The 22804-nt window shown below is 39.4% G+C and overlaps 4 protein-coding genes across 20 annotated transcripts in view; 3 read left to right on the top strand and 1 right to left on the bottom strand.

Moving 5' to 3' along the window:
- LOC306891849 (uncharacterized protein) overlaps positions 1–22804 on the bottom strand; it is a 76304-nt gene that overhangs the window by 43026 nt on the left and 10474 nt on the right. The window lies entirely within an intron of this gene.
- Positions 865–2748, top strand: LOC306891856 (interferon-induced protein 44-like). Its single transcript, XM_079452439.1, has 3 exons — positions 865–937; positions 1559–2051; positions 2154–2748. The coding sequence occupies exons 2-3, from the start codon at positions 1568–1570 to the stop codon at positions 2207–2209; spliced, it is 540 nt and encodes a 179-aa protein (XP_079308565.1). The 5' UTR covers positions 865–937; positions 1559–1567; the 3' UTR covers positions 2210–2748.
- On the top strand, positions 2303–11005 carry map1sb (microtubule-associated protein 1Sb; the record flags this gene model as incomplete). The annotated part of the gene is made up of 7 exons (XM_079453579.1): positions 2303–2329; positions 3424–3625; positions 4898–4980; positions 5025–5315; positions 5411–8450; positions 8574–8779; positions 10847–11005. 7 exons carry the CDS (start codon positions 2303–2305, stop codon positions 11003–11005), a joined length of 4008 nt encoding a protein of 1335 aa, XP_079309705.1.
- LOC306891853 (interferon-induced protein 44-like) lies at positions 13733–19024 on the top strand. 2 transcript variants are annotated; one of them, XM_079452436.1, is made up of 9 exons: positions 13786–13835; positions 14283–14319; positions 15618–16107; positions 16231–16282; positions 16418–16613; positions 17178–17330; positions 17461–17632; positions 17959–18059; positions 18159–19024. In XM_079452436.1, the coding sequence occupies exons 3-9, from the start codon at positions 15624–15626 to the stop codon at positions 18339–18341; spliced, it is 1341 nt and encodes a 446-aa protein (XP_079308562.1). In that variant the 5' UTR covers positions 13786–13835; positions 14283–14319; positions 15618–15623; the 3' UTR covers positions 18342–19024. The 2 variants fall into 2 exon arrangements, with proteins under 2 accessions (XP_079308561.1, XP_079308562.1); XM_079452435.1 differs by lacking the exon at positions 14283–14319 and having other exon boundaries at positions 13733–13835.

Raw genomic sequence — 22804 nt, 5'->3', positions numbered from 1 at the left:
TCTGATCACCGCAACATCCACCAACATGCCCGCTGTGCCACCTCTGATCACGGCAACATCCACCAACATGCCCGCTGTGCCACCTCTGATCACCGCAACATCCACCAACATGCCCGCTGTGCCACCTCTGATCACCGCAACATCCACCAACATGCCCGCTGTGCCACCTCTGATCACCGCAACATCCACCAACATGCCCTCTGTGCCACCTCTGATCACAGCAACATCCACCAACATGCCCGCTGTGCCACCTCTGATCACCGCAACATCCACCAACATGCCCGCTGTGCCACCTCTGATCACCGCAACATCCACCAACATGCCCGCTGTGCCACCTCTGATCACTGCAACATCCACCAACATGCCCACTGTGCCACCTCTGATCACCGCAACATCCACCAACATGCCCACTGTCCCACCTCTGATCACCGCAACATCCACCAACATTCCCGCTGTGCCACCTCTGATCACCGCAACATCCACCAACATGCCCGCTGTGCCACCTCTGACCACATATTTGTATATTACTAGGCTACAGTAGATTATATATTATTATTGTACTGTACATCTGATCCAACTGTGCGTATTATACATTCTTCAATAAAAAAACACTAAATTGGAAATCAATTGTCTCTTGTAAGCTTTGTATCAAGACCATTAGTAGATATCTACACATTACACATATGTTCAACTGTTCTGCATATCGTTAGTTACGCCACGGTTACCGTAGTAAGATTGTTTTTGCCAAAATACAACAACAACAAAAACAAAATATCTTGAGTTTGATTCGGTTACAAATCTTTAATTTAGTCGTTCAACTACTGGACTAATAAGGAACAACAGGGGCGTAAATGCTGCAGTTAAGTTTCATTTCTTCAAGCATGGAAGTGACGTTGAGCGCGCTGATAAACAGCGAGAGAAGCAGCTATTTGTCAAGGTAGGCAAGTTTTCAAAACACGTAAAACAATCGGGATGTTATTCAAGTGCTTTTTTTATTGCAAATCCTTTTTGCAGAATTTGATATCTTAGTGTATCTGCATCTCTCGGGCATTGTTTTCATGTTCACACGTTCACGTGGTTTTGGGGGTAGACATGTGTCGCACTTCTGTAGAAATCATTTTTTAAACTAATATATATATGTGTGTGTGTGTGTGTGTCACGTTTTGTATCGTGCATTCCAATTAACATCAATCACACTGCAGTTCGAAACAAAAAAAACACAATGAAAACATGATAACATCATCAAATGCATGATTTTTCAACCAAACTCTTCATATATGGAAATATAGGTCAAGTTTACTTCATTTATATAGCACATTTAAAACAGACACGGGTTTGACCAAAGTGCTTCACAAAAGACATAGCAACATAGAGTTAGTACAAAACTAAAACAAAGAACCAGAATAAAACACCAATACAATATAAGGACATGAATACAATTCTAATAGGCCAATGAAAACAGATGGGTTTTTTAAATAAAGACTTTAGAAAGAGTCACAGTATTTGATTCCTTTTTGTTTCTGTTACACTTTGATTGATCTTGTTTTAATGTTTTTAGATCATCATCATGAGCAGCATCACATCCAGGTTGTCTGAAGGGCAGAAGAAGAAGCTGTGCTCATTGCTCAATCATGCCAACCTCAGTCTGCTGTTTAAAGCCAGTGTGCATGGCTACACCACCGCTGCTTTTAACCAGAAGTGTATGCGACAGGGCCCGACTGTTGTTGTAGCTTACAATAACACTGGTTATGTTTTTGGAGCTTACACTAGCAAAGATTATGCTCAGACAAATCGGGATATTGTCGATGAGAAAGCCTTTCTCTTCAGCTTTAAGGACAAAAGCATTAAGGAAGATCCTATGCGTGTGTTCGGTGGAAATCCTCAGTATGCTTTTACTGATTATGGTCCAAACTTTGGCTCGCTGGTGTTTCTTTTTAGCGACACGGCCACTGTGCAAAGTAATCCACGACCAGATCTTTACAAGTTTGATCCTCAGCAGATGCACGGCAATGACTTAAATCTGGTCGAGTTTGAAGTGTACAGAGTGGAGGGTGAGTGTTATTTTGCATCAGACTTCTCTCAGAAATACAGTAAAGGAGCACATACTGAATTATTAGTTACTATTTTTGTGTACTTCTCTGCATCCTCCCCAGACTGTGGAGGACTTATGGAGAAACCATGGAGAAATATCCAATGGAACGCTGAGTGAGTCGATTACCAAAATGTTGATTACCTTAAAGGGATATTTCAGAGGCAAAACTCAATTTCCCCATGACTCGCCCTCAACGCATCTTCACCGAATATGACTTTCTTCTTGAAGAATAATGCAGTCGGAGTTTAAATACAACGCATCACTTGGGGGGCAATTTTTTGAAGCTTTAAAAAGTGTTGGACACGGCTCTGTGGTCTTAACAAAGGTCCTCTGAAGAGAAATATCCAAATTGACGGCGCTATAGACGTTAATGCTTCCGGTTTCCTCGGCTGTGCGTGCACCTGAAGCTTGTTTTTCCTATTGGAACAAAACGAGAAAGGTAGCGTTCGTCACCAGAACTTACCACACGCCCGGGTCATTTGCCAGAAAAACAAGACCAAGGTTTATATGCGGTTAGGATGCCTTGAGGGGGTGTAAAACATGGGAAAATTTTGTTTAATGTATCCCTTTAAATTACTCTGGGGTTGCTGTCTTCATTTTACTTTGGGTTTGTTGTTTATTTTATTATTTTAAATAAAACTCATCTTATGAAACTCATATAATTAAACGTAGACTATTTGTGAATGTACTCTAAGTTGTTTTAGATAAAAGCATCTACGTGCATGAATGTAAATGCTGGTTGTAGGTAAGTAAAGTATGTATGTAAGTTAGTAACGTATGTAAGTTAGTAAAGTATGTAAGTAAGTAAAGTATGTAAGTAAGTAAAGTATGTAAGTATGTAAGTAAGTAAGTAAAGTATGTAAGTATGTAAGTAAGTAAGTAAAGTATGTAAGTAAGTAAGTAAAGTATGTAAGTAAGTAAGTAAAGTATGTAAGTAAGTAAAGTATGTAAGTAAGTAAGTAAAGTATGTAAGTAAGAATCAAAAAGTACTTTATCAGTAAAACAAATCAAACATACATAAAATCCAATATACAATAAAAACATAACAACAAAAAACAATTTGAGACCAAATATCTCATAAGTGATGAAGACATTCGGTCCTCAGGCTTTTATATTTCATGAGTACAGCCGAGCAAGCGCTGCAGATCTGTGCTTTTTTAGTGCTAGCCAACGATCTCTTCAAATGTCTCTGAAAACCACACCGTGTCTCACATGATGCTTGAATTTCATGCTGACTTGAGTGGTTTTGCTCTGGGGCATTTCAGTCTCTTTGTTCTCAAATCAGTGTCCAGTGTCTATTTACTAAAACCAAATGTCAAAAAGCACATTAGGACTCATTTCAAGTATTTGAGTGTTCAGAAGGCTTCAAAGTGTTTGTTTTTATCTCCATTGCAGGTATTCGTGCCTGGGATGTGGACTTGACCGTGTGTAACTTGGATGAGCAGCTCAAACTCTTCGTTCATAAGCATTCTTCTTGCCAATCCAAAGATGTTAAAGGCATGTGTCACTTTCTCATTTCTACAGTAATGTTGTGTGTTGTCTTCATTTAAGGCTGAACTTGGTGAACTTTGGTATGTTTAGTTATGCTGTTAGAAATCTTAGAAACAGATAGTTTATGTCTGGGATGCGCATTATTGAATGAAGAAAGAATCAACTGTGTAATTCACAGCCTCGAAAGGCACCGTAAGGCTGACCGTGTCCCTTGACTTGTTATGTAGTGTAGACAAAGCGACAGATTGTTTCATCACAGCCCGTGTGATGTGGAAATGCAGATGTTCCCTTTTTTCATTAGTTTTAAAAGGGCAAACATATTTAGTATTTACACTGCATACAGAATACCGTTTAAACAGCATGTACTGTGCACTATCACAAGTATAAATGTGTGTTAGGGTGAATGCTTGAGTTTGAATTTGCTACTGAAGTACCCACAGGAGAACGGCAGGAAGGAAGTGCATTCGACCAATTGTTCAGACTTTGGCCTTTGGTGATAGAACATTTTTGCAATAGCTTATAAAATGAAATTTCTGAGTAACTAAAAAATCACTTCGTCATATTACTCGGGTTGTGTTTGGGAATAGAGAGGCAAAAGTGAAGCATTGTGCATTTTGGCTCCCGTAACCTTTGACATTTTGAACGGATATGTGCCCTGGCTCTAAAAAGTGGTGGGAATGGAGCGGCCATATTATTTTAATAATAAAACAGAAAGGCACAAAGTAAAGTTTTACTTAATACTTCATATAGGAATTTATAGTCCGTTTAATATTTGACACGTGTTTCTCTCTCCCTTATCTTAAACGTGTGCTTTAAATGTTTTGCTTATAGTCAATATGTTTTATGTACAGCTGCTTTGTCACAATGAAAATTGTAAAAAACGCTATATAAATAAAGTTGACTTGACAAAGTGTCATAACATCATAAATAAGACAGTAAAAAAACAGTAATAAACAAAAACCAGTTAGTAAATCTGATTTATTCAGTAAATACATGAACGGTAAGCTTATTATAAGGATTTCTATGTTTATAATTACAGTTTTGCAAAAAGTGTGAGTTTGACACCATGTGATAACAATCCACATAAAGTTAAGTAACCTGCAATCTTATATTTCAAACAAAGGAGGCGATAGAGAGTAAACGTTTTATAGCATTATTGTAGCTTTACTGACAAATACAGACTGCAGTATTGTCTGTCTAAAATGTTTGGTGAAACATACTTTTAGATATTTTTTATTCAGATAACAATTTAAGACCGATGATTTGCAAACTTTATTTTAAATGAACCTTTTTCTCCCTTTCGCCTCTTCACAGGTCAAAGGACATTTCAATTCAGTTCAGATGTTGTGGACATCAGTGTTGTAGTAAATCCATCAGAAGGGGTTCTCCATTCTGAGGTAATGTGATTGTTACTTGCATATTTTATTCCCTTTCTTAATAGTACATTACATATATACGTAGATCTATATGTATTGTATTATTTAATACCCATTTTGGGGTACTTTGTAGAGGAACCCTTTACTGCGATAACAGCTTGAAATCTATTTTCTACTCATTGTTCCTACATATTCAACTTATTTTTGTGGTTCAGGTGCATGGTTTGATATCAGGCGTATCTAGACACAAGCTGCTGGTGCTCACAGGACAATCTCTTGAAGAAACCGGCGATCTTGTCCTTCACACTGGACAGTTCACTCCAAATGATTTTACACGTATCCTTTCAGATGAAGAGGTCGGTCTGAATGGATTTGAATTACTGTGTAGTGATTTAATGGTGATTTTATATCTTCTTTTCAATGAATAACCCGTTCTCTCTCCATGTTCCAGATTGACGCACTGTTAAACTCTGTTAGCACACAAGGCAAAGCAAACCTCACCATAAGCTGCCCCAAAACTGGAAAATGGAAAACCTCTGTGCTTGGAAAACACAAGATACATGAAATCGTGGACATTAAAGTAAATCCTCTAATGGTGCTACCTAAAATGGGCGGCCTTCAGGAGTTCACAGACCTTCTGACTGAGTCTTTAGAGCCACAGTCTCCATTTGACCTCCTGGAGCCTCCTGGCACTGTGGGATTCCTCAAACTCTGTCGCCCGTGCTGTTATGTTTTTCCAGGAGGCAGAGGGGATTGTGCTTTCTTTGCGGTCAATGGATTCAATGTGTTGGTCAATGGCGGAGCAGATCCTTGTGCCTGCTTCTGGAAGTTGGTCAGGCATTTGGACCGCGTGGACTCTGTGCTGCTTACGCACGCTGGAACAGACAATCTGCCCGGAGTTAACAGCCTGCTGGAGAGGAAAGTTGCAGAGACTGAGCAAAATAAAACCGACTGCCAGGAAAAAGAACAATTGCAAAATAATCTCATCTCTCCAGAGCTCGGCGTGGTCTTCTTCAATGCTTCAAACAGGCTTAAAAAGATTCAGGGTGACCCTAATGTGCTGAGAAGCAGCGATCTAGCATCACTTGCTTTACAGCATCTGGAAAAGCTTAAAATCTCACCAGAGCCACTTCTTAGGAACGCAAGTGGTCCCATCGAACCGGTTATTCTCTTTCAGAAAATGGGAGTTGGGTGTCTTGAACTTTATGTCCTAAATCCAGTCAAGCGTAGCAAAGAAGTAGATTCGTTTATGCAGAACTGGCCCGAAAACAGCTCCAAATCCAAAAGCTCCGATGTTCCCCTGACGTCTTTGGTCTCTATATGTGCTTTGCTTGTGTGGCATCCCGCCAGCCCAGTTGAGAAGATTATCAGAGTGCTCTTCCCTGGCTCTACACCACAAAGTAAGATAATGGATGGTCTGGAGAAACTGAAGCATCTAGAGTTTCTCAAGAGGCCGGTGGTGTGCTCCAGAGACTTCGAAACTTCCAAATCAGATAAAAATCCCAAACTCGCAGAGAATCAGGAGAGTCCCAAGTCTTCAAAAAATGAATTAAGGTCAAGTAATGGTGCTTCAAAGGAACGATCTGTCCATGGAGATCTCGAGCTGAAAGACAAAACCAAAGGTGTGAATAAAAATGATCCGAAAAGTGAGGAAAAGCTGAAATCTGCAGAAAGCAGCATCAAACTAAAACCCTCCAAGCCTGTTGCGAGGAAGGAGTCTTTTAAAGAAAAAAGCAATGAAAAAACAAGCATGCCAGACACAAAGAAACAAGAAAATGGACAGAGAAAAACTTCAGGTAGCAAACCAAAGACAGATAGCAAAACTGATGTGAAAATAGAAGAGAAAAAGACAACAAAGTCTCTTGGGAAAGATATCAAGAAGGCCTCAGATAAGCCTGGGAATGTAAAACATGGAGCAAAAGTAAACAAACAGGCTGAGGACAAAACCAAATGCTTTAAATCTAACAAGGAACAGCAGAACCAGAAGCTTTCCACAGAAGATTGCTCTAAAATGTCTTCACCTGAAGATATGACAGCCGGATTTCTGGAAATGAACAAAGAACAACAGGAATCTTCTGTGAAAAAGCAACATGCTGACTCTGGAAACCTAAAAAACGTCCCTAGAGGTGATGTTAAGTCTAAATGTAGTACCAGAGTAACCATTGGCAAGGCCACAATGGCTGCCGGGCCCAAAACCAAAAATGACCTCACACCTACTGAGTATACTTTGCTCGATGGGGCTTTGAAAGACAACATTTCAAAAGATGGTCACAAGGAAGTTTGTGCCAGTCCTGAAGAGAAGACATTAGAGTTATCTTCTCCTAGATCAGGTCCGAACAGTGCTGGTCATACTCCTTATCATCTGTCCCCTGAAGAGACCTGGGCCTCCAAAGATCACAGTAGTTTTGGTGTAAAGATGTGTCTCGGTTCAGAAAGCCAGCAAACAGGGCTGTCCAAGCTTTCAGAGTCCGGATGCCCTAAAAGTAACCAAGAGAGTGTCTCCACTTCATCCAGAGAGAAACATTCAAGTTTTCTGTCTCTCAGTTCGTTCAAGGATATAATGCCTGATATATCCACCACTGTCACTACAACTCACTCAATGCCTGCAGAAGTCAGCTCACCACAGTCCACTGAGGTTGATGAATCACTGTCAATGTCTTTCGAACAAGTCCTGCCTACAGTCAGTGAGTCTACCAACGAAGATGAAATGTCGTACTCCAATGGACAGCTTTCCAAATCTGAATTCAAAGTAGGGATGTCTTTGTCCATAAAGAAGCCTCACACTCAAAGGTCCCATCAGGATGGCTCAGGTGGGTGTCCGTCTGAACCCCAGGGTCTAGTTGTTGATATTGGCCATGATGTAGACCTGTGCTTGGTCTCTCCATGCGAGTTCAAACACTTTAAACCGGTCGGCAATGGAGAAGATCCACGTTTACCAGGATTTGTTAACACCAGCTCGCTGAACCATTCCGATGATAGCGACCACTCCCAAGAGGCAGCTAAGCCCCTTCCACCAGCATGTTCGGTTAACAGATCCGCTAATCCAGCTATGGAGACCCCACTTACGTCTGCCAGTGACTTCCCCACGGCCACCGACTCCGATGCACATCCAGGACTAGAAGATTGCCCATCTATTACAGCCGATGGACTTCTAGATTCGGACGAAGAGTCAGGAGGCCACCTGCAATACCAGAACATAAACGATGGATTGGGCTTTAATCGAGGTAATCATCTTCTACCCCAGGATCCTCCACCTGCACCTGTGAAAGATTTACCTCCCCTTCCACCACAGCCGGGTGCCTGTATGCCCGATCCTGTAAGCAGTGTGAAGTCTGGTGCAACAAAAGGTAGAAAATCAACTGGAGTTACCCAGAGGTTAACATTACCTAGCAGTTCAACACAAAGCACCAAAAGGACTGGAAGTCAAGCTACATCTGTTACCAGCTCGAGAAGCAACTCAGCTGGCATAGCTTCTGCCACAAAAAGATCAGGTTTGGGCTTTTTTTAGGGCATATTTAAAACAAAATTATACTGTTTTCTTAAGAATGCCATTGGTCATATTGGTATGCAAATATACTGACCTTGAACTGACTGATGTCCTGATCAATCAACAGGTAGCAAGGTTGGAGCTTCAGTATATTTGGACCTGGCTTATCTTCCATCAGGCCATGCAGCGTCCACTGTAGATGTTGAGTTCTTCTGCCGTCTACGATCGTCCTGTTACATAATAAGTGGTGATGACTCGTACAAAGAAGGCTTGATGAGGTCCATTCTGGATGCGTTATTGGAGGGTAAATCTGTATGGCCTGAGGATGTGCCGGTTTGTACTCAATTGTATATTTATTTACTTAAGTTATATAAATGCACATGAATATAGCATGAATAGATATATGGATGAGTATAATAAATATACAGTATAAAGAGAAGTAATGTTTAAACCTCTTAAATTCTGCCACCTCTCACCAATCTAACACTTTAGAGTAAGATGGGAGACAATTTTTATTTCTTCCAATGTATCTGGTTAGGGCACTCTTTTAAATTCGTATAAAAACATGCTAAATATACACCAGAGCTTAAGAAGTTAAATAAGAGTTCATGGAGTTGTTTGTTATCGCAAAATAAACTCTGTCAGGGTGAATAAGACCCCATTGCATACTTCACGAATACTTGCCACATGAGTCACTAATATACAAAAATAGCGATTTGAAATACTTTATTTGCTCATTTATGACAAATTAATGTCACGAGAAAAAGGAGTGATAGCTTAGTGCTACAGTTAGTGTGATACATTAAACATAAAATCATGTGTGCTTATCAGTTTTATCAGTTCATATTGGGGAATATTGTCATGACTGACCTGTCACAATCAATTATTCCAGACATGCATGAGCAGTGTGTTATCAGTTTTAGCGGTTGTTACCGGGGAATATTGTCATGACTGACCTGTCACAATCAATCATTCCAGACATGCATGAGCAGTGTGTTATCAGTTTTAGCGGTTGTTACCGGGGAATATTGTCATGACTGACCTGTCAGAATCAATCATTCCAGACATGCATGAGCAGTGTGTTATCAGTTTTAGCGGTTGTTACCGGGGAATATTGTCATGACTGACCTGTCAAAATAAATTATTCCAGACATGCATGAGCAGTGTGTTATCAGTTTTAGCATTTGTTACCGGGGAATATTGTCATGACTGACCTGTCACAATCAGTTATTCCAGACATGCATGAGCAGTGTTTTAGCGGTTATTGGGAATATTGTCATGACTGACCTGTCACAATCAATTATTCCAGACATGCATGAGCAGTGTGTTATCAGTTTTAGCGGTTGTTACCGGGGAATATTGTCATGACTGACCTGTCAAAATAAATTATTCCAGACATGCATGAGCAGTGTGTTATCAGTTTTAGCATTTGTTACCGGGGAATATTGTCATGACTGACCTGTCACAATCAGTTATTCCAGACATGCATGAGCAGTGTTTTAGCGGTTATTGGGAATATTGTCATGACTGACCTGTCACAATCAATTATTCCAGACATGCATGAGCAGTGTGTTATCAGTTTTAGCGGTTGTTATTGGGAATATTGTCATGACTGACCTGTCAAAATCAATTATTCCAGACATGCATGAGCAGTGTGTTATCAGTTTTAGCGGTTGTTATTGGGAATATTGTCATGACTGACCTGTCAAAATCAATTATTCCAGACATGCATGAGCAGTGTGTTATCAGTTTTAGCGGTTGTTATTGGGAATATTGTCATGACTGACCTGTCAGAATTAATCATTCCAGACAATGCTTGAGCAGTGTGTTATCAGTTTTAGCGGTTGTTATTGGGAATATTGTCATGACTGACCTGTCAGAATTAATCATTCCAGACATGCTTGAGCAGTGTGTTATCAGTTTTAGCGGTTGTTATTGGGAATACTGTCATGACTGACCTGTCACAATCAATTATTCCAGACATGCATGAGCAGTGTGTTATCAGTTTTAGCGGTTGTTATTGGGAATATTGTCATGACTGACCTGTCAGAATTAATCATTCCAGACATGCATGAGCAGTGTGTTATCAGTTTTAGCGGTTGTTATCGGGGAATATTGTCATGACTGACCTGTCAAAATAAATCATTCCAGACAATGCGTGAGCAGTGTGTTATCAGAGTTATCGGTTGTTATTGGGAATACTGTCATGACTGACCTGTCACAATCAATTATTCCAGACATGCATGAGCAGTGTGTTATCAGTTTTAGCGGTTGTTATCGGGGAATATTGTCATGACTGACCTTTCAAAATCAATTATTCCAGACAGCCATGGAAATAAGACAATGTTTGTAGTTTTTAATAAGACAATACATTTAGTCCACCTCTGTGTTAACTTCCAGGTGACCCTTATCCCTACGTTTGAATCCATGATGATGCACGAATGGTACCGGGAAACTCAAGAAAAACAACGGCAATTGGGAATAACTGTCCTGGGCAGCAACAGCACTGTGGCCATGCAGGAGGAGACGTTCCCGGCTTGTAAAATTGAGTTCTGGTAGATGGAAAGTAACAATAAGAGCAACACTCGCACACTTTGAGCACCACTGATTGTTATGTACAGTTTTGTTCTTAAGAAAATGTTCCGTTATCAACCAACATACATGTTTATTGTGTTTGTGACACATAAGGACTGCACAGTAAAATAACAAGAATTGAATCCCACACCCGTAGTTGTTTACAGAGTAGTTGAATTGCACTGTGTTTTATGGCTGCATATTTGCTTTCTGGTTGGCAGAGTATACTGTCTACTAGAATCCCATTATGATAGTTAAATGTTACAAACTTTAATGTAACCCAGAGCTCAAATCATTCTTTGGAGCAAGCGTACTTAAGTCACCTCTATGTAAATGAGTGATGTATTCATGTGATTTATGCCTGTGACACCAAAATGAAGGAGAAAATGTGCCTGAATATAATGGAAGTACATAACTGCATTGGTTTGTTTAAAATTCTGACTATGCATGAAGAAATATATAGAATGAAACATATGAGCAGTGCCAATGGGAGTCCACACACAAACCAATTCATCATTATAATATAGAGCCATATTTTTATACTTTTAATTGTACTTAGATTGACTTTCTCTTTCGCTTTGTTCTTATCGAATGCTATTTACACTACAGTCTAGAATCAGTTCACTAAACCACACACATATTGGATGTACTGTACTAGAATGTACCGTCACCTATTGCTGATCAGAAATCTGTAGAAATTGCATGTTGCAGTTTTCTTTTATTTGCCGAATGGTTGGACATGATCTCCAGCTCTTGCTTTGTTAAGGGTTAGAAGTGTCAACGCTGGGACGTAAAGTATAACATGAAGTGCAGATCCTCTTATATATATGCCTACCGTAAAGTATCAACTGCTGTAATGCACACTAGCCCTTGTTCTCTTAGACGTCTATTATCTTCTTAATTTTGTACCCCACAATGCTATCAGATGTGTTGCTGCGTCACACAGAAACTAAGGTATGTACTATGATAAAAGATTATTGTATGTATCCTGAATTATATAAATTAAAATGTTGAATTGACGTTAGTGTGTTGGTTTGTTATTAAATGATTTTAGCACATGTGAAAAGAGACATGGGGTTGATCATGCCAAGATTATTTTAAGTTGAACATTTTATCTCGTAATGTTTCTTCTGCAGAAACATAAAACGTGTTTATTTGGGATCTTTAATTGATCAAACATAAATTTTTTGGCTATTTTTAACACTATTGGTCTAAGTGTCATTTGTATTGCTGTGATCCTTTAAATTCACTGAATGTATAGCAAAACTTCTTGTATTCTTACTAGAGGGATGTAACTTACAAAGGAAATGTATACAAAACCGAAGGTTTACAAAACTTTACAAAAACAGTTCATACAGGTTAATACACTTTACAGCACCAACTTGAAAGTTGTAAAGTTGGTAGCATTGCATACGTTTCAATTTTATGACACCAGTTATAACCCGCTCATGATTTCCAAAAACCTTATTGTGCCATAAAATGGCGGTTGCTAAAAGCGACTATATCCTTTGCCTGGGAAATTGGACGTTATTAAAGCATGTATTAAAAACGTGTTCCCAAGTAAGTTATTGAAATTTTTTTCATCCATTTTAAAAGGTGTCGGAGGTTTGGTGGTGGTGACGTCGATATATGTAGTCTGTTTATATGGCCAAGTATTTGCTTTTTACTTTTGCCGATTGTATTCAGGCTTCAAACAAACGCTGTATTACTCTGTAAAGATGATCTTGATAGACAAAACGTGTGGACATTTAATCGCAGTGCTTATTTTATGATCTAAGTCTATTGACTTTTTATAGGCTTTCAGTCGTGAGACCATACAAAAACATGTCATCTCTGAGGTCCTCTATAAGGCCAGCCAGCATAGCCCTGCAGTAGTCCAGTCTTGAAACAGTGTGACAAGAGCTTGAAGTCTTAAACTCTGGCTTTTCTTATGTTGTGTGGTAGATGTATCCAGGGCCGGCCCAAGCCTTTACGGGACTCTAAGCAGAATTTATTTGGGGTGCCCCAATAGAGTTGACTATTATTAATGTTTGATTACTTGCATGCACACTTAAAACCTTACACACCCAATTCTATTAGTTCTAGATGTGTTCGGGTTGTAGGAATGTCTTAAAAGCAAAACAGATAAACGTTGCATTCCAAGTCTATCGTAATGGTCAATATATTTTATTATTTCATTACTTCCAAATGTTTTGGGTGAACTGTCCCTTTAAATTGAGCACACAGACCATACAAAGGTTGTGGAATTTGTTGTTCAATGCATTTAACTATTTGCAAAGATTACATTTTTATTTTATTTTAACCACAACCTATAAAGCCACACAGCCCTTGTTTTGAGTCACCGACAGTATGTCGTGAATATAACACAAAAAGGACAGGAGTTCATTTATTCTTGGGGGCCCCCTCGTGGTGGCAGGGCCCTAAGCAGCCGCTTAGTTTAATAATAGGGAGGGCCGGCTCTGGGTGTATCTGTTAACCTGTGTGACTGGTTTTACTCTTATTTTGGGCCGGAATTTAAATGTCATGTAAATCAAGACAGTTCCCACTTTCATTTATTGTTTACAATTATGTTTTCTTTTATTAAGCCCTTTACATTTAAATCTACATATCTGTCAATGAGATTTAACGGATTGAAGATGTTTTTGATGTTGTAAAACATAAGAATTAGAAATGAAAGTAACGCAGAAGTGACGTTAAAGCCATCACCTGGTCACACAACACTAGGCAAATATCTTTTTAATTGTTACAACGTTGCACCCTCACACACATACACACACCCACAGAGTGAAAACAAGTACAGGATTTTCACGCACAGGTAAGCAACATCTGTGATGTTATTTCTGTTCTATACTTATTATTTGGATGTAACAACTTCTCATTTAAAAATGTATATCAAACGTTAGGGACGGTAAAAAGAGAAAGCAAAAAACCTAAAGACTATAGCCCTCCCAGACAGCTAGAAATAATAATAATAAATAATCAACAAATAATTGATTTGTCTATGTCAATTGCATTAATATCACGTTTGAACCCGCTATTAATGTTTTAACAAAGCACCATTATTGTGATCAGTTTTTGCCTAAGTTGGGCTCTTGACTCTTGTACATCATTATTACGTTTGCTTTGCTCAACAGTGTGTCAAAATGCATTTGTTGTAGCAAAGTAAGCTAGATTTGTTGTTGTTGTTGTTGTTTCCTGATGACTAACTGATTCAATGACTATAAGCCATTTTTGTGTACTTTGTTCCGTCTTTACACGGTAGTGTCACGCACCCGCAATACTGTCAAGAGAAATAATAGGTGAGTTCACAATTATTACAATACTATATATAGACCTTGGGATCTCAGCTCTCTTTGACACAACAATTGCATTTTATTATAATGACCAAGGGCGCCAGGAGCATTGAATGTAAGTGGGACAGGACGTTTTAAGCAGGGACGTGCACAGGGGGGTTGCTCGGGTTGCCCGGGCAACTGCCCATATGCCCTTCTCGACTCACGTTGCCCTTCCGAGGTGGAAAATAAATAAATCATGTACAATGAATGCAGAATTTCACATAAGTCTAGAGAAAAAAAAACGCGAAAAGCCTCATTCACCTCCGTATTCGGGCAACGAAAGTGAAAGTCAGAAGGGGAAGAGCAAACTCTGTTTAGGTGGGTTCAGCACTGCACGTGACCGGCACCTGAGCTGAGCCTGCATGAGCGGCCCTAGAATGAGATTGTCGCGGTTATCGGGTGATACGACTCAACGTTTCTAGGGTGGCCATACTTCTGGATTTCGTCCGGACAGTCAGGATTTTAAGCCCCCTGTCCGGCGTCCGGGGCAAACTCAAACCTGACACTCATTTGTCCTTCTTTTGTGCTGAATCGACCTAAACAAAACCCGCTTTAGAACATTTATTGGGACGCAGCAGCATCGCGTCTGACGCCGTAAGATCTCCGGTCAAACAAATGATTGGCTGAAAGAGGTGTCAAATAAATATCTGATATATCATTGGTTAATAACGTAAACAAGCCTCCACGACGTGGAAGTTGAGTGCTGTATTTCAGTGTTTTACTTCTTTATATATATATATATATATATATATATATATATATATATATATATATATATATATATATATATATATATATATATATATATATATATATATTAATAAAGACCCTGTTATTCTCAGCCCTTCATATGAGGGGGGGTTGCCCTTTTTTCAGGTCAGAGCAACTGCCCCTCAAAATTCCTGTGCACGTCCCTGGTTTAAGACCAATGATGTTGGACCCACTCACTTGTACCCTCCCTAAACTTATTTAGCATAAACATTAGTATGCTTTCACTTTTCAGAGCTTTTGCTTGAGTTTGCTTGAACGAAGCGCCGGAATCATAAATCTATGTCGCTTTAGACGTTTAAAATAAGTTAAAACCAGTGGCTGTGTTTTTCATGGGGAACTTTCATGTTTATTGTTCAAGGGTGTAGATGAGCCCTCAGATAGTGCCCTCTTATAAAAACTTTGAATGAGTGCTTTTCATTTATTAATATTAAAATGTCGCTGGTAATGTGTAGCTCAATTTTACATTGAAATGATTGTTATTTTCTCTATAGGTCATCATGAGTACTGTTGTGTCCAGACTTTCCGCACAAGAGGAGAAGAAGCTGCGCTCGATGTTCGGTCAAAGCAGGCTGAGTCTGCTGTTTAAAGCCAGTGTGCACGGGTACCATGTTGTTTCCTTTCATCAAAAGTGTGACAGACAGGGACCCACTGTCATTGTGGCTTACAATAACTCAGGGTTTGTTTTCGGAGCGTTCACAAGTAGCGATTATGCTCAGACGGGGAGAGATATAGTGGACAACAAAGCCTTCCTGTATAGCTTCAATTGTAACGCGAATAATAATGATCCCCTGCGTGTGGTCAGTGGAAATAATCAGTATTCTTTCAATGATGGAAACTCAAGTCCAAATTTTGGATCTTTGGTGTTCCTTCATAATAACACGGCCGCCGTGTACAGTAATCCTGGAATATACCAGTTTGATCCACAGGAGATGCATGGCAATGATTTACAGCTGACCGAGTTAGAGGTGTACAGAGTTGAAGGTTTGCATTTTATTTTTATTCTCTTCATGTGAATCAAAGCATTAGAAAAAGAGTATTTGCTAACTATGTACATGGTTATTGATTGTATGAATATCTTAAGTGCCCTGGTTATCATTTTCTCAGACTTTGGAGGGCTCATGGAAAAACCGTGGAGAAAACTCCTTTGGGACTTTGAGTGAGTATCTTCTCCGTCACCAAAGGCCACCAGCCTATTCTCATCGTTATTTGAATTCATCTGGATTATTTATGCTAAAAAATAAATCTACAAATAATCTGAGTAAATAATCTGTAAATATCTAAATATTCGCAGGCGTAGAGAGGAGATCTTGCGCTCTGTTTCTGAGTGGAAGCCGTCTGTGAGCTCAGTAACACAGGCCCGGATTCTGCTGGTGGGTCCTGTTGGTGCTGGAAAATCAAGCTTCTTCAACTCCATCAACTCTGTGTTTAAAGGTTACGTGAGCACCCAGGCCAACACCGGTACTGCCGGCTCCAGTCTCACTACTCAGGTAGAAATACATTTTGGGTGCTTCTAATGTTTGAATCTTTTATTATAAATGTTTGTTTCATATACTTCACATTGGCTAGCAGGCACGTGCAGGGGATGCGGAGGGTGCTTGAGCAGCTGCCTTTTTGGCCCTTAATGCCAAATGTACCCTTTTGTCAAGGCAAATTTATTGTGCGGGTAACATATGTTAAAATAACTTGGTCTAAATAAAAAAACATAGTTTTCCAAATTCCCCAAATTTTCTGCCTTTTCCAGATTCTGCAAGGGGGTTGTAAACTTTTGACTTCGACTTTAGGTGCAAATAAAATATTTTTAACTAATGAAACATTAGAAAGGTCTTTTCTATTCTGTTTCTTTTCAAAACTGCATCATGCCATTTGCTGCTGTATCAATACAGAACCATCCGTATTCATACATGCATCAGCAGGGAATACATCACGATGTACAGCACTGCTGTATTGATCCTTTTAGTGAAAGCCTTTGTCCTTGTGCACGTTTTATACTTTAAGCACCTTCTGCACGGCCCTGTTGTCAAGTATAAAGTTATTGACGGATATCCGGTTAGTTTCGTACTTATAGAATCAAGGCAGGCAAGACTGAAAGCTTTCTTCCCTTCATGCTGTGTGATACTATGGGGATGGAAGAAGGTGCCAACGCCGGGCTTGATGTAGATGATTTCAGCAGTATTCTGAAGGGCCACATTAAGGACAGGTATCAGGTAAACACTGAATATGCCATTTTTTAAAACAAAGCAAACAACATGGCATCAGATTTTATTTATCTTTTATGGATCTAAGCTGAAATACTTCTGAATTCATATTATTATGATTATCATTACTGTCTTTAAGTTTAATCCATCAGTGCCTCTACAAGATGATTCCCCCAATTTCCACAAAAGTCCCGCCCTTAAGGACAAGATTCACTGCGTGCTTTATGTGATGGACACCAGCAAAGTTAAACTCCTGTCCAAAAAAATGGTCGAGAAGTTCGTGGCGCTTCGTAGGAAAGCCAACCAGCTGGGTGTGTAAATGAATTATTAGCACGATTTCAATGTATCAATATTTGTAATATAAGGAATCGTGTGCCGCGATCACACAGCACCACAATACAGTTGCAAGTCCTGTATTTGAGTCAGCGTTTACACACAGTTCGGATCTTAGCAGGAGTTCTTCTATAACATTTTCAGGACTCACAATGCGTTACGAAAATACAGGCTTGAGTTCAGTTGCTCAATCGCACCTGTAAATGCAGTTGTCTATCCCGAAAGGTGACAGTCATTTGTACAACCAAGCTCATGTTGTTAGTTTGTTTAAAATAATGAACATGGCCGGGCGTCCTCCCATCAGGTATCCCTCAGCTGGTGGTTCTGACCAAGGTGGATGAAGCCTGTCCTTTGGTGGAAGCTGATCTGAAACACGTCTACCAGAGTCAGTACATCAATAGAATGGTGAGTCTGTGTTGTCGGTGCATCGATTCTCTGTGGTTTTGTAGCTTTGATGAATTACAGGTAACAGCAACATTGTAATTCTTCATAATCTGGTGACAGATGCATGAGGTTTGTGCTAATATCGGAGTTTCTATGACCGCCGTGGTCCCAGTGAAGAACTACAGTCAGGAGGTAGAACTGGACGCTTATATGGACATCCTGCTCCTAAATGCATTGAATCATGTTCTCAGAGCTGCAGAGGGCTACTTCGATGATCAGGGTGAAGATGCGGTGTCGGTTTGAGACGGCTGTGTGAAAACCCTTAAGAAAATGCATATTGATGACGTTTTGCGAATAACTTCTGGGGCTTTATTGTAATATGCACAGATTATTTTCTTAGTTTTTTGGGCAGACTGCCTCCATTCACATGTACTGTGTGACCATGTCTGAAAACCCAGGAAAAGTCTTTATGTGATTTAATGTTTTCCAAAGAACATTCTGTGAAAATATATCCTTGCGTTCTCAAATAGTTCTGTTGTGTCGAAAATTTAAATCATTGTCCTTGAATCTGAAAACATCAATTTCACTGTGTATGGATTCTTGCTATTATACACTAGAAGCTGTTATTGCATTAAAAGTGTCTACAGTCTAACAATGTTTGAAACAATTAATCTTGTTTAAAATAAAGTGAATTACAAATAAATCAATTACAAAATGACATGTTTTATTGTTTTGGGGCATTTTAGCTTTCAAAATGTAAATAAAGTAAACGGACACAAACCAGTCAGTAAATATAAAAACAACTGACTGAAAAAATGTCAGATTTGTTAACTATGAAGTTTATGACCACGGTCTTAGAAAACTCTTATTATGCTTTGTTGCCTCTACCAATGTATTCAATGTGTAATGTTGATGTTCGAGTAATCTGCAAAATAACAAAACTCATCAGAATCATACCAAATAAAGCATGACAGAAGTGTGCACACAGCTTAGACACATTATTATATAAACACCGGCCATGAAGAAATGACCGGAAGGTTTGTTTTCAGAGCATTTCTTTGAACAACAACTTGTTTAAATAAAACCATGCAAATGTAAGTACTTGAAACACGGTTTGAGGTAACCATTAACATTTGCCGTTATTCCATACTGCTTATATAGTGTCCCATTGAACACTGATGGACGATGCGGTCTGTTTATCGTACCGTTTGATATTCTATAGGAATAGATTTCTCTTTTTTTTTGTTTGCCTAGTTATGTTATCTAGTTATGGCTTCAGTATTTCAATTGCACATGTGGCCGGTACTGAAACTCCCTTTTTGCCTGCAGTGTCACCTATACGGCCTTGATTCTGCCAGGCAAAAAAGAGTGAGTACAAGGGCAGCTCTCAGAGGGCGAGTACAAAATTATCTTATTGCGCCCCGGAAGGGCCCTCTGGGAAAGAGACACCGTGTGTAATGGCATCCCAAACTGAATATCTGAACGAAGGGCCGTTCCTGAAGTCTGTAGGCAAAGGACACATGCCGTGTTCACCTCAAGGAAGTGGGTGCAGTTTGTGAGGACGTGCCCTTGAATGTGTTCTTGTAAAGCAAGTGAATATGGTGCAGAATTTTTACTTTGGCTTTGTTTGAATGTAATACACATTGCTTCTGTCAGTGATAAAAATGTGATGTTAAGATGGTTAAACGTAGTAGTTAAGTTTGAAGAAAATGTTTAATAATACTCTAGCTGTGTTGTATAATGATATAGCGGTTTGTTATATGTTATAGCCAGGCTTTATATACTTTATTAAACACCAGACAGAGAAAAAGGAAAACCAGCTGAAATAAGACAATTAGACAATGTTTTATTTATATTCAAAATAATGTTTATTTGCAACAACGGAGCGTTGGACTTCTGAAGCTTCAATATGAGCTACAATATGTTGGCACTGATATTTCCATAAAGCATAAATATAGCAAAGATGTGATCCATTGATAAATACAGTGAAAAAGAGTTCGGTCTTGTTAGATAAAATTAAATTAAAAGCTTCTTTATATAATCACAGGATATTAGATACAGTTGGCTAAACATTATCAAGATAGGATGTCTGTAACATTCAGCAACTTATCTTTAGATGGTGATAGTAAAAAGTCCTTTGGCCGGAAAGTAACAGTATGGCTTATTGTATAAATGACGTTCAGTTTATCCCTTTTACAACCAAAAGGCCAAACCTGTCCTGATCGCACTCATATTCAATTCAATTCAATGTTATTTACATAACGCTTTTCACAATGTGCATTGTTCCAAAGCAGCTTTACAGGCAAAATAAGAAAATAAGAAAACAAACAAAAAAAAGGTCAAACACAGCAAGTTAAATTATTCTAGTAAATAATATCTAATGTCAGCAGTCTCCCGGTGGTTTATTTTGCATTAAGTGAATGCTCTGCTGAAAAGATGTGTCTTTAATCTAGATTTAAATTGGAGGATATTCCAGAGTTTAGGTGCTACGTATGAGAAAGCTCGACCCCCTCTGGTGGATTTAGTTATTCTAGGTGTTATCAAAAGTCCTGAGTTTTGAGATCTTAGAGAGCGTGATGGGTTGTAGTGTGATAGAAGCTCTGTTAGGTAGGTAGGGGCTAAACCCTTTAATGCTTTATAAGTGATTAAAAGAACTTTAATGTCAATACGATACTTAATGTGTAGCCAGTGAAGGGTTGATTACATTGGGGTTATGTGATGGTATTTTCTAGACCTGGTCAGAACTCTGGCAGCTGCGTTCTGAACTAACTGTAGTTTGTTTATTGATGATGCAGGACAACCACTAAGTAGCACATTACAGTAGTCACATCTTGAGGTCATAAATGCATTAATTAGCTTCTCTGCGTCAGCAACACAGAAATGTTGCCAAATTACGAAATACTCTTAATATTCTCGGCTCTGTGAGATATAATCAAGTCTAGTGTATGATTAAATCGATGAGTGGGTCCATTGATGTGTTGTATTACTCCAAAAGAGTGTAGTATTTATGTACATGCTGCTGCTAATGCATCGTTAGCCCTATCTACGTGGATATTAATCGCAGACAATTAGTACTTTATCAACGTTAACCAATAGGTCCGATGACAAGTCTGAACTCTTTCAGAAAATCAGTGTAGGCACCAGGGGTCTATATAGTAAACAATATATAAAGTAAACGAAAGCAATGTTTTTTTACTTTTGTTTGGAACAATTATGTTCAACGCAAGCACTTCAGATGATTTAAGTTTATGTTCTGTTCTCTGAGTTACAGTAAGAAAGTCTATTAAGATTGTTGTGACTCCACCACCTCGACCAACCGGACGTGGCTCATGCAGTAGCTTGGTGGGGTACACTCATTTAGACAGAAATAATCATTTGGTTTAAGCCAGGTTTTGGTGAGACAAAGTAATGACAATGTAATAAACAACCAAAACCAATTCATAAAGTTCGGCAAACTTAATATTAGATCACTAAATTCAATCCCGATCCGATTTTTTGTCTAACTTTTGCCCAAATGATTATTTTGTAGTACTATTTGGGGGACAGATACGGTCTCTATACATTTGAAAGCAGAAACATTAATAACAGTTAAGTGGGAGGAACACAAAGTTTTGACTTACCGGTGGGAGACGTAGTAAAACGGTGCGTAGCGCCTTCGAGATTTTGTCAGGAGAGCCGCTCCGATGCTGCTGGGGTGCAGGCCGTTGGGGGGAAGAGCCTATAGGTCGCTCCCAGAACAGATCAAAATTATTAACAAAGAGCAGCTTCTGTTCAATACACCATGACATCAACCATTGATTAAGCAAAAACAGTCTACTGGACTTTTCATTCCCTCGACGGTAGGTAGGAAGCGGCCCTGATACGATGATGCTCGCCGCGGGCGAGGCGCTGCGTACCGTCTCCATCAGACTCCTGAAGTCCCTCTTCAGGATCTCCGACTGCTCCAGTTAAAGATGGTTAGACATAAATGTATTTATGGTCATACAGAACAGTTAAAACTCAAGCTTGTCAAGCAATCGTTTACACTTAATAATGGTGTACACAACCTGTTATGACGTATAGACAGAACCCAAGCGCAGGCAGCGATTTGCTAAATAACAAAACCTTTATTAAAACAAAGACCCTCGATGGGGAAAACATGAACACAAACAAGACTGAAAACTAAAACTTCCCACAAGGGGGACAAAACAAACAAGGTCTTAATAATAACAAACTATAAGTCCACAAACTGAGTCCAGGGAACAGGAACACGGGTAATCCAGACAGACTAGGAAGGGTAAATGTGCAAAGTGTGCAAACTGAACCGACAAGGGACAGAGGGAAACTGGGGCTTGATAAAGGGAAACACTAACAAGGACTGATGACACAGGGAGAGTGGCCACAGGTGACATGGAACACTAAGGGAAAGCTTACAGGAGGATTGCACGAGGCAGGTGAGGGGACTGAAACACTAAGGGAAAGATGGACCAGGGCTGGAGACAAGACTAACACTAATGGACCGCTAACCGGGGAAACAAGGGGGCAGGACTAAAGGACGTGACACCGGAGAGAGAACATGGCTTCTCAAACCAAAACAATGTTCTTTCTCAACACAAACCACATGGGACTGACATGATCCTGCCACAAGACTCGAAAACCAAGACAAGGAGAGGCAGGATCATGACACAACCCTAATGTGAAATAATAAAAGGTAGATTAAATGCACATGATCGGAATAAAAGCTCGTTGTTTTGCATTAGAAGTATGAAATAGAAGTATAGTTTTAT

The sequence above is a fragment of the Barbatula barbatula genome (assembly GCF_947034865.1).
Source record: "Barbatula barbatula genome assembly, chromosome: 3".
NCBI classification, from domain to species: Eukaryota; Metazoa; Chordata; class Actinopteri; order Cypriniformes; family Nemacheilidae; genus Barbatula; species Barbatula barbatula.
Note: the sequence above shows the minus strand (reverse complement) of the source record. Positions and strands in the feature narration are given on the sequence as shown.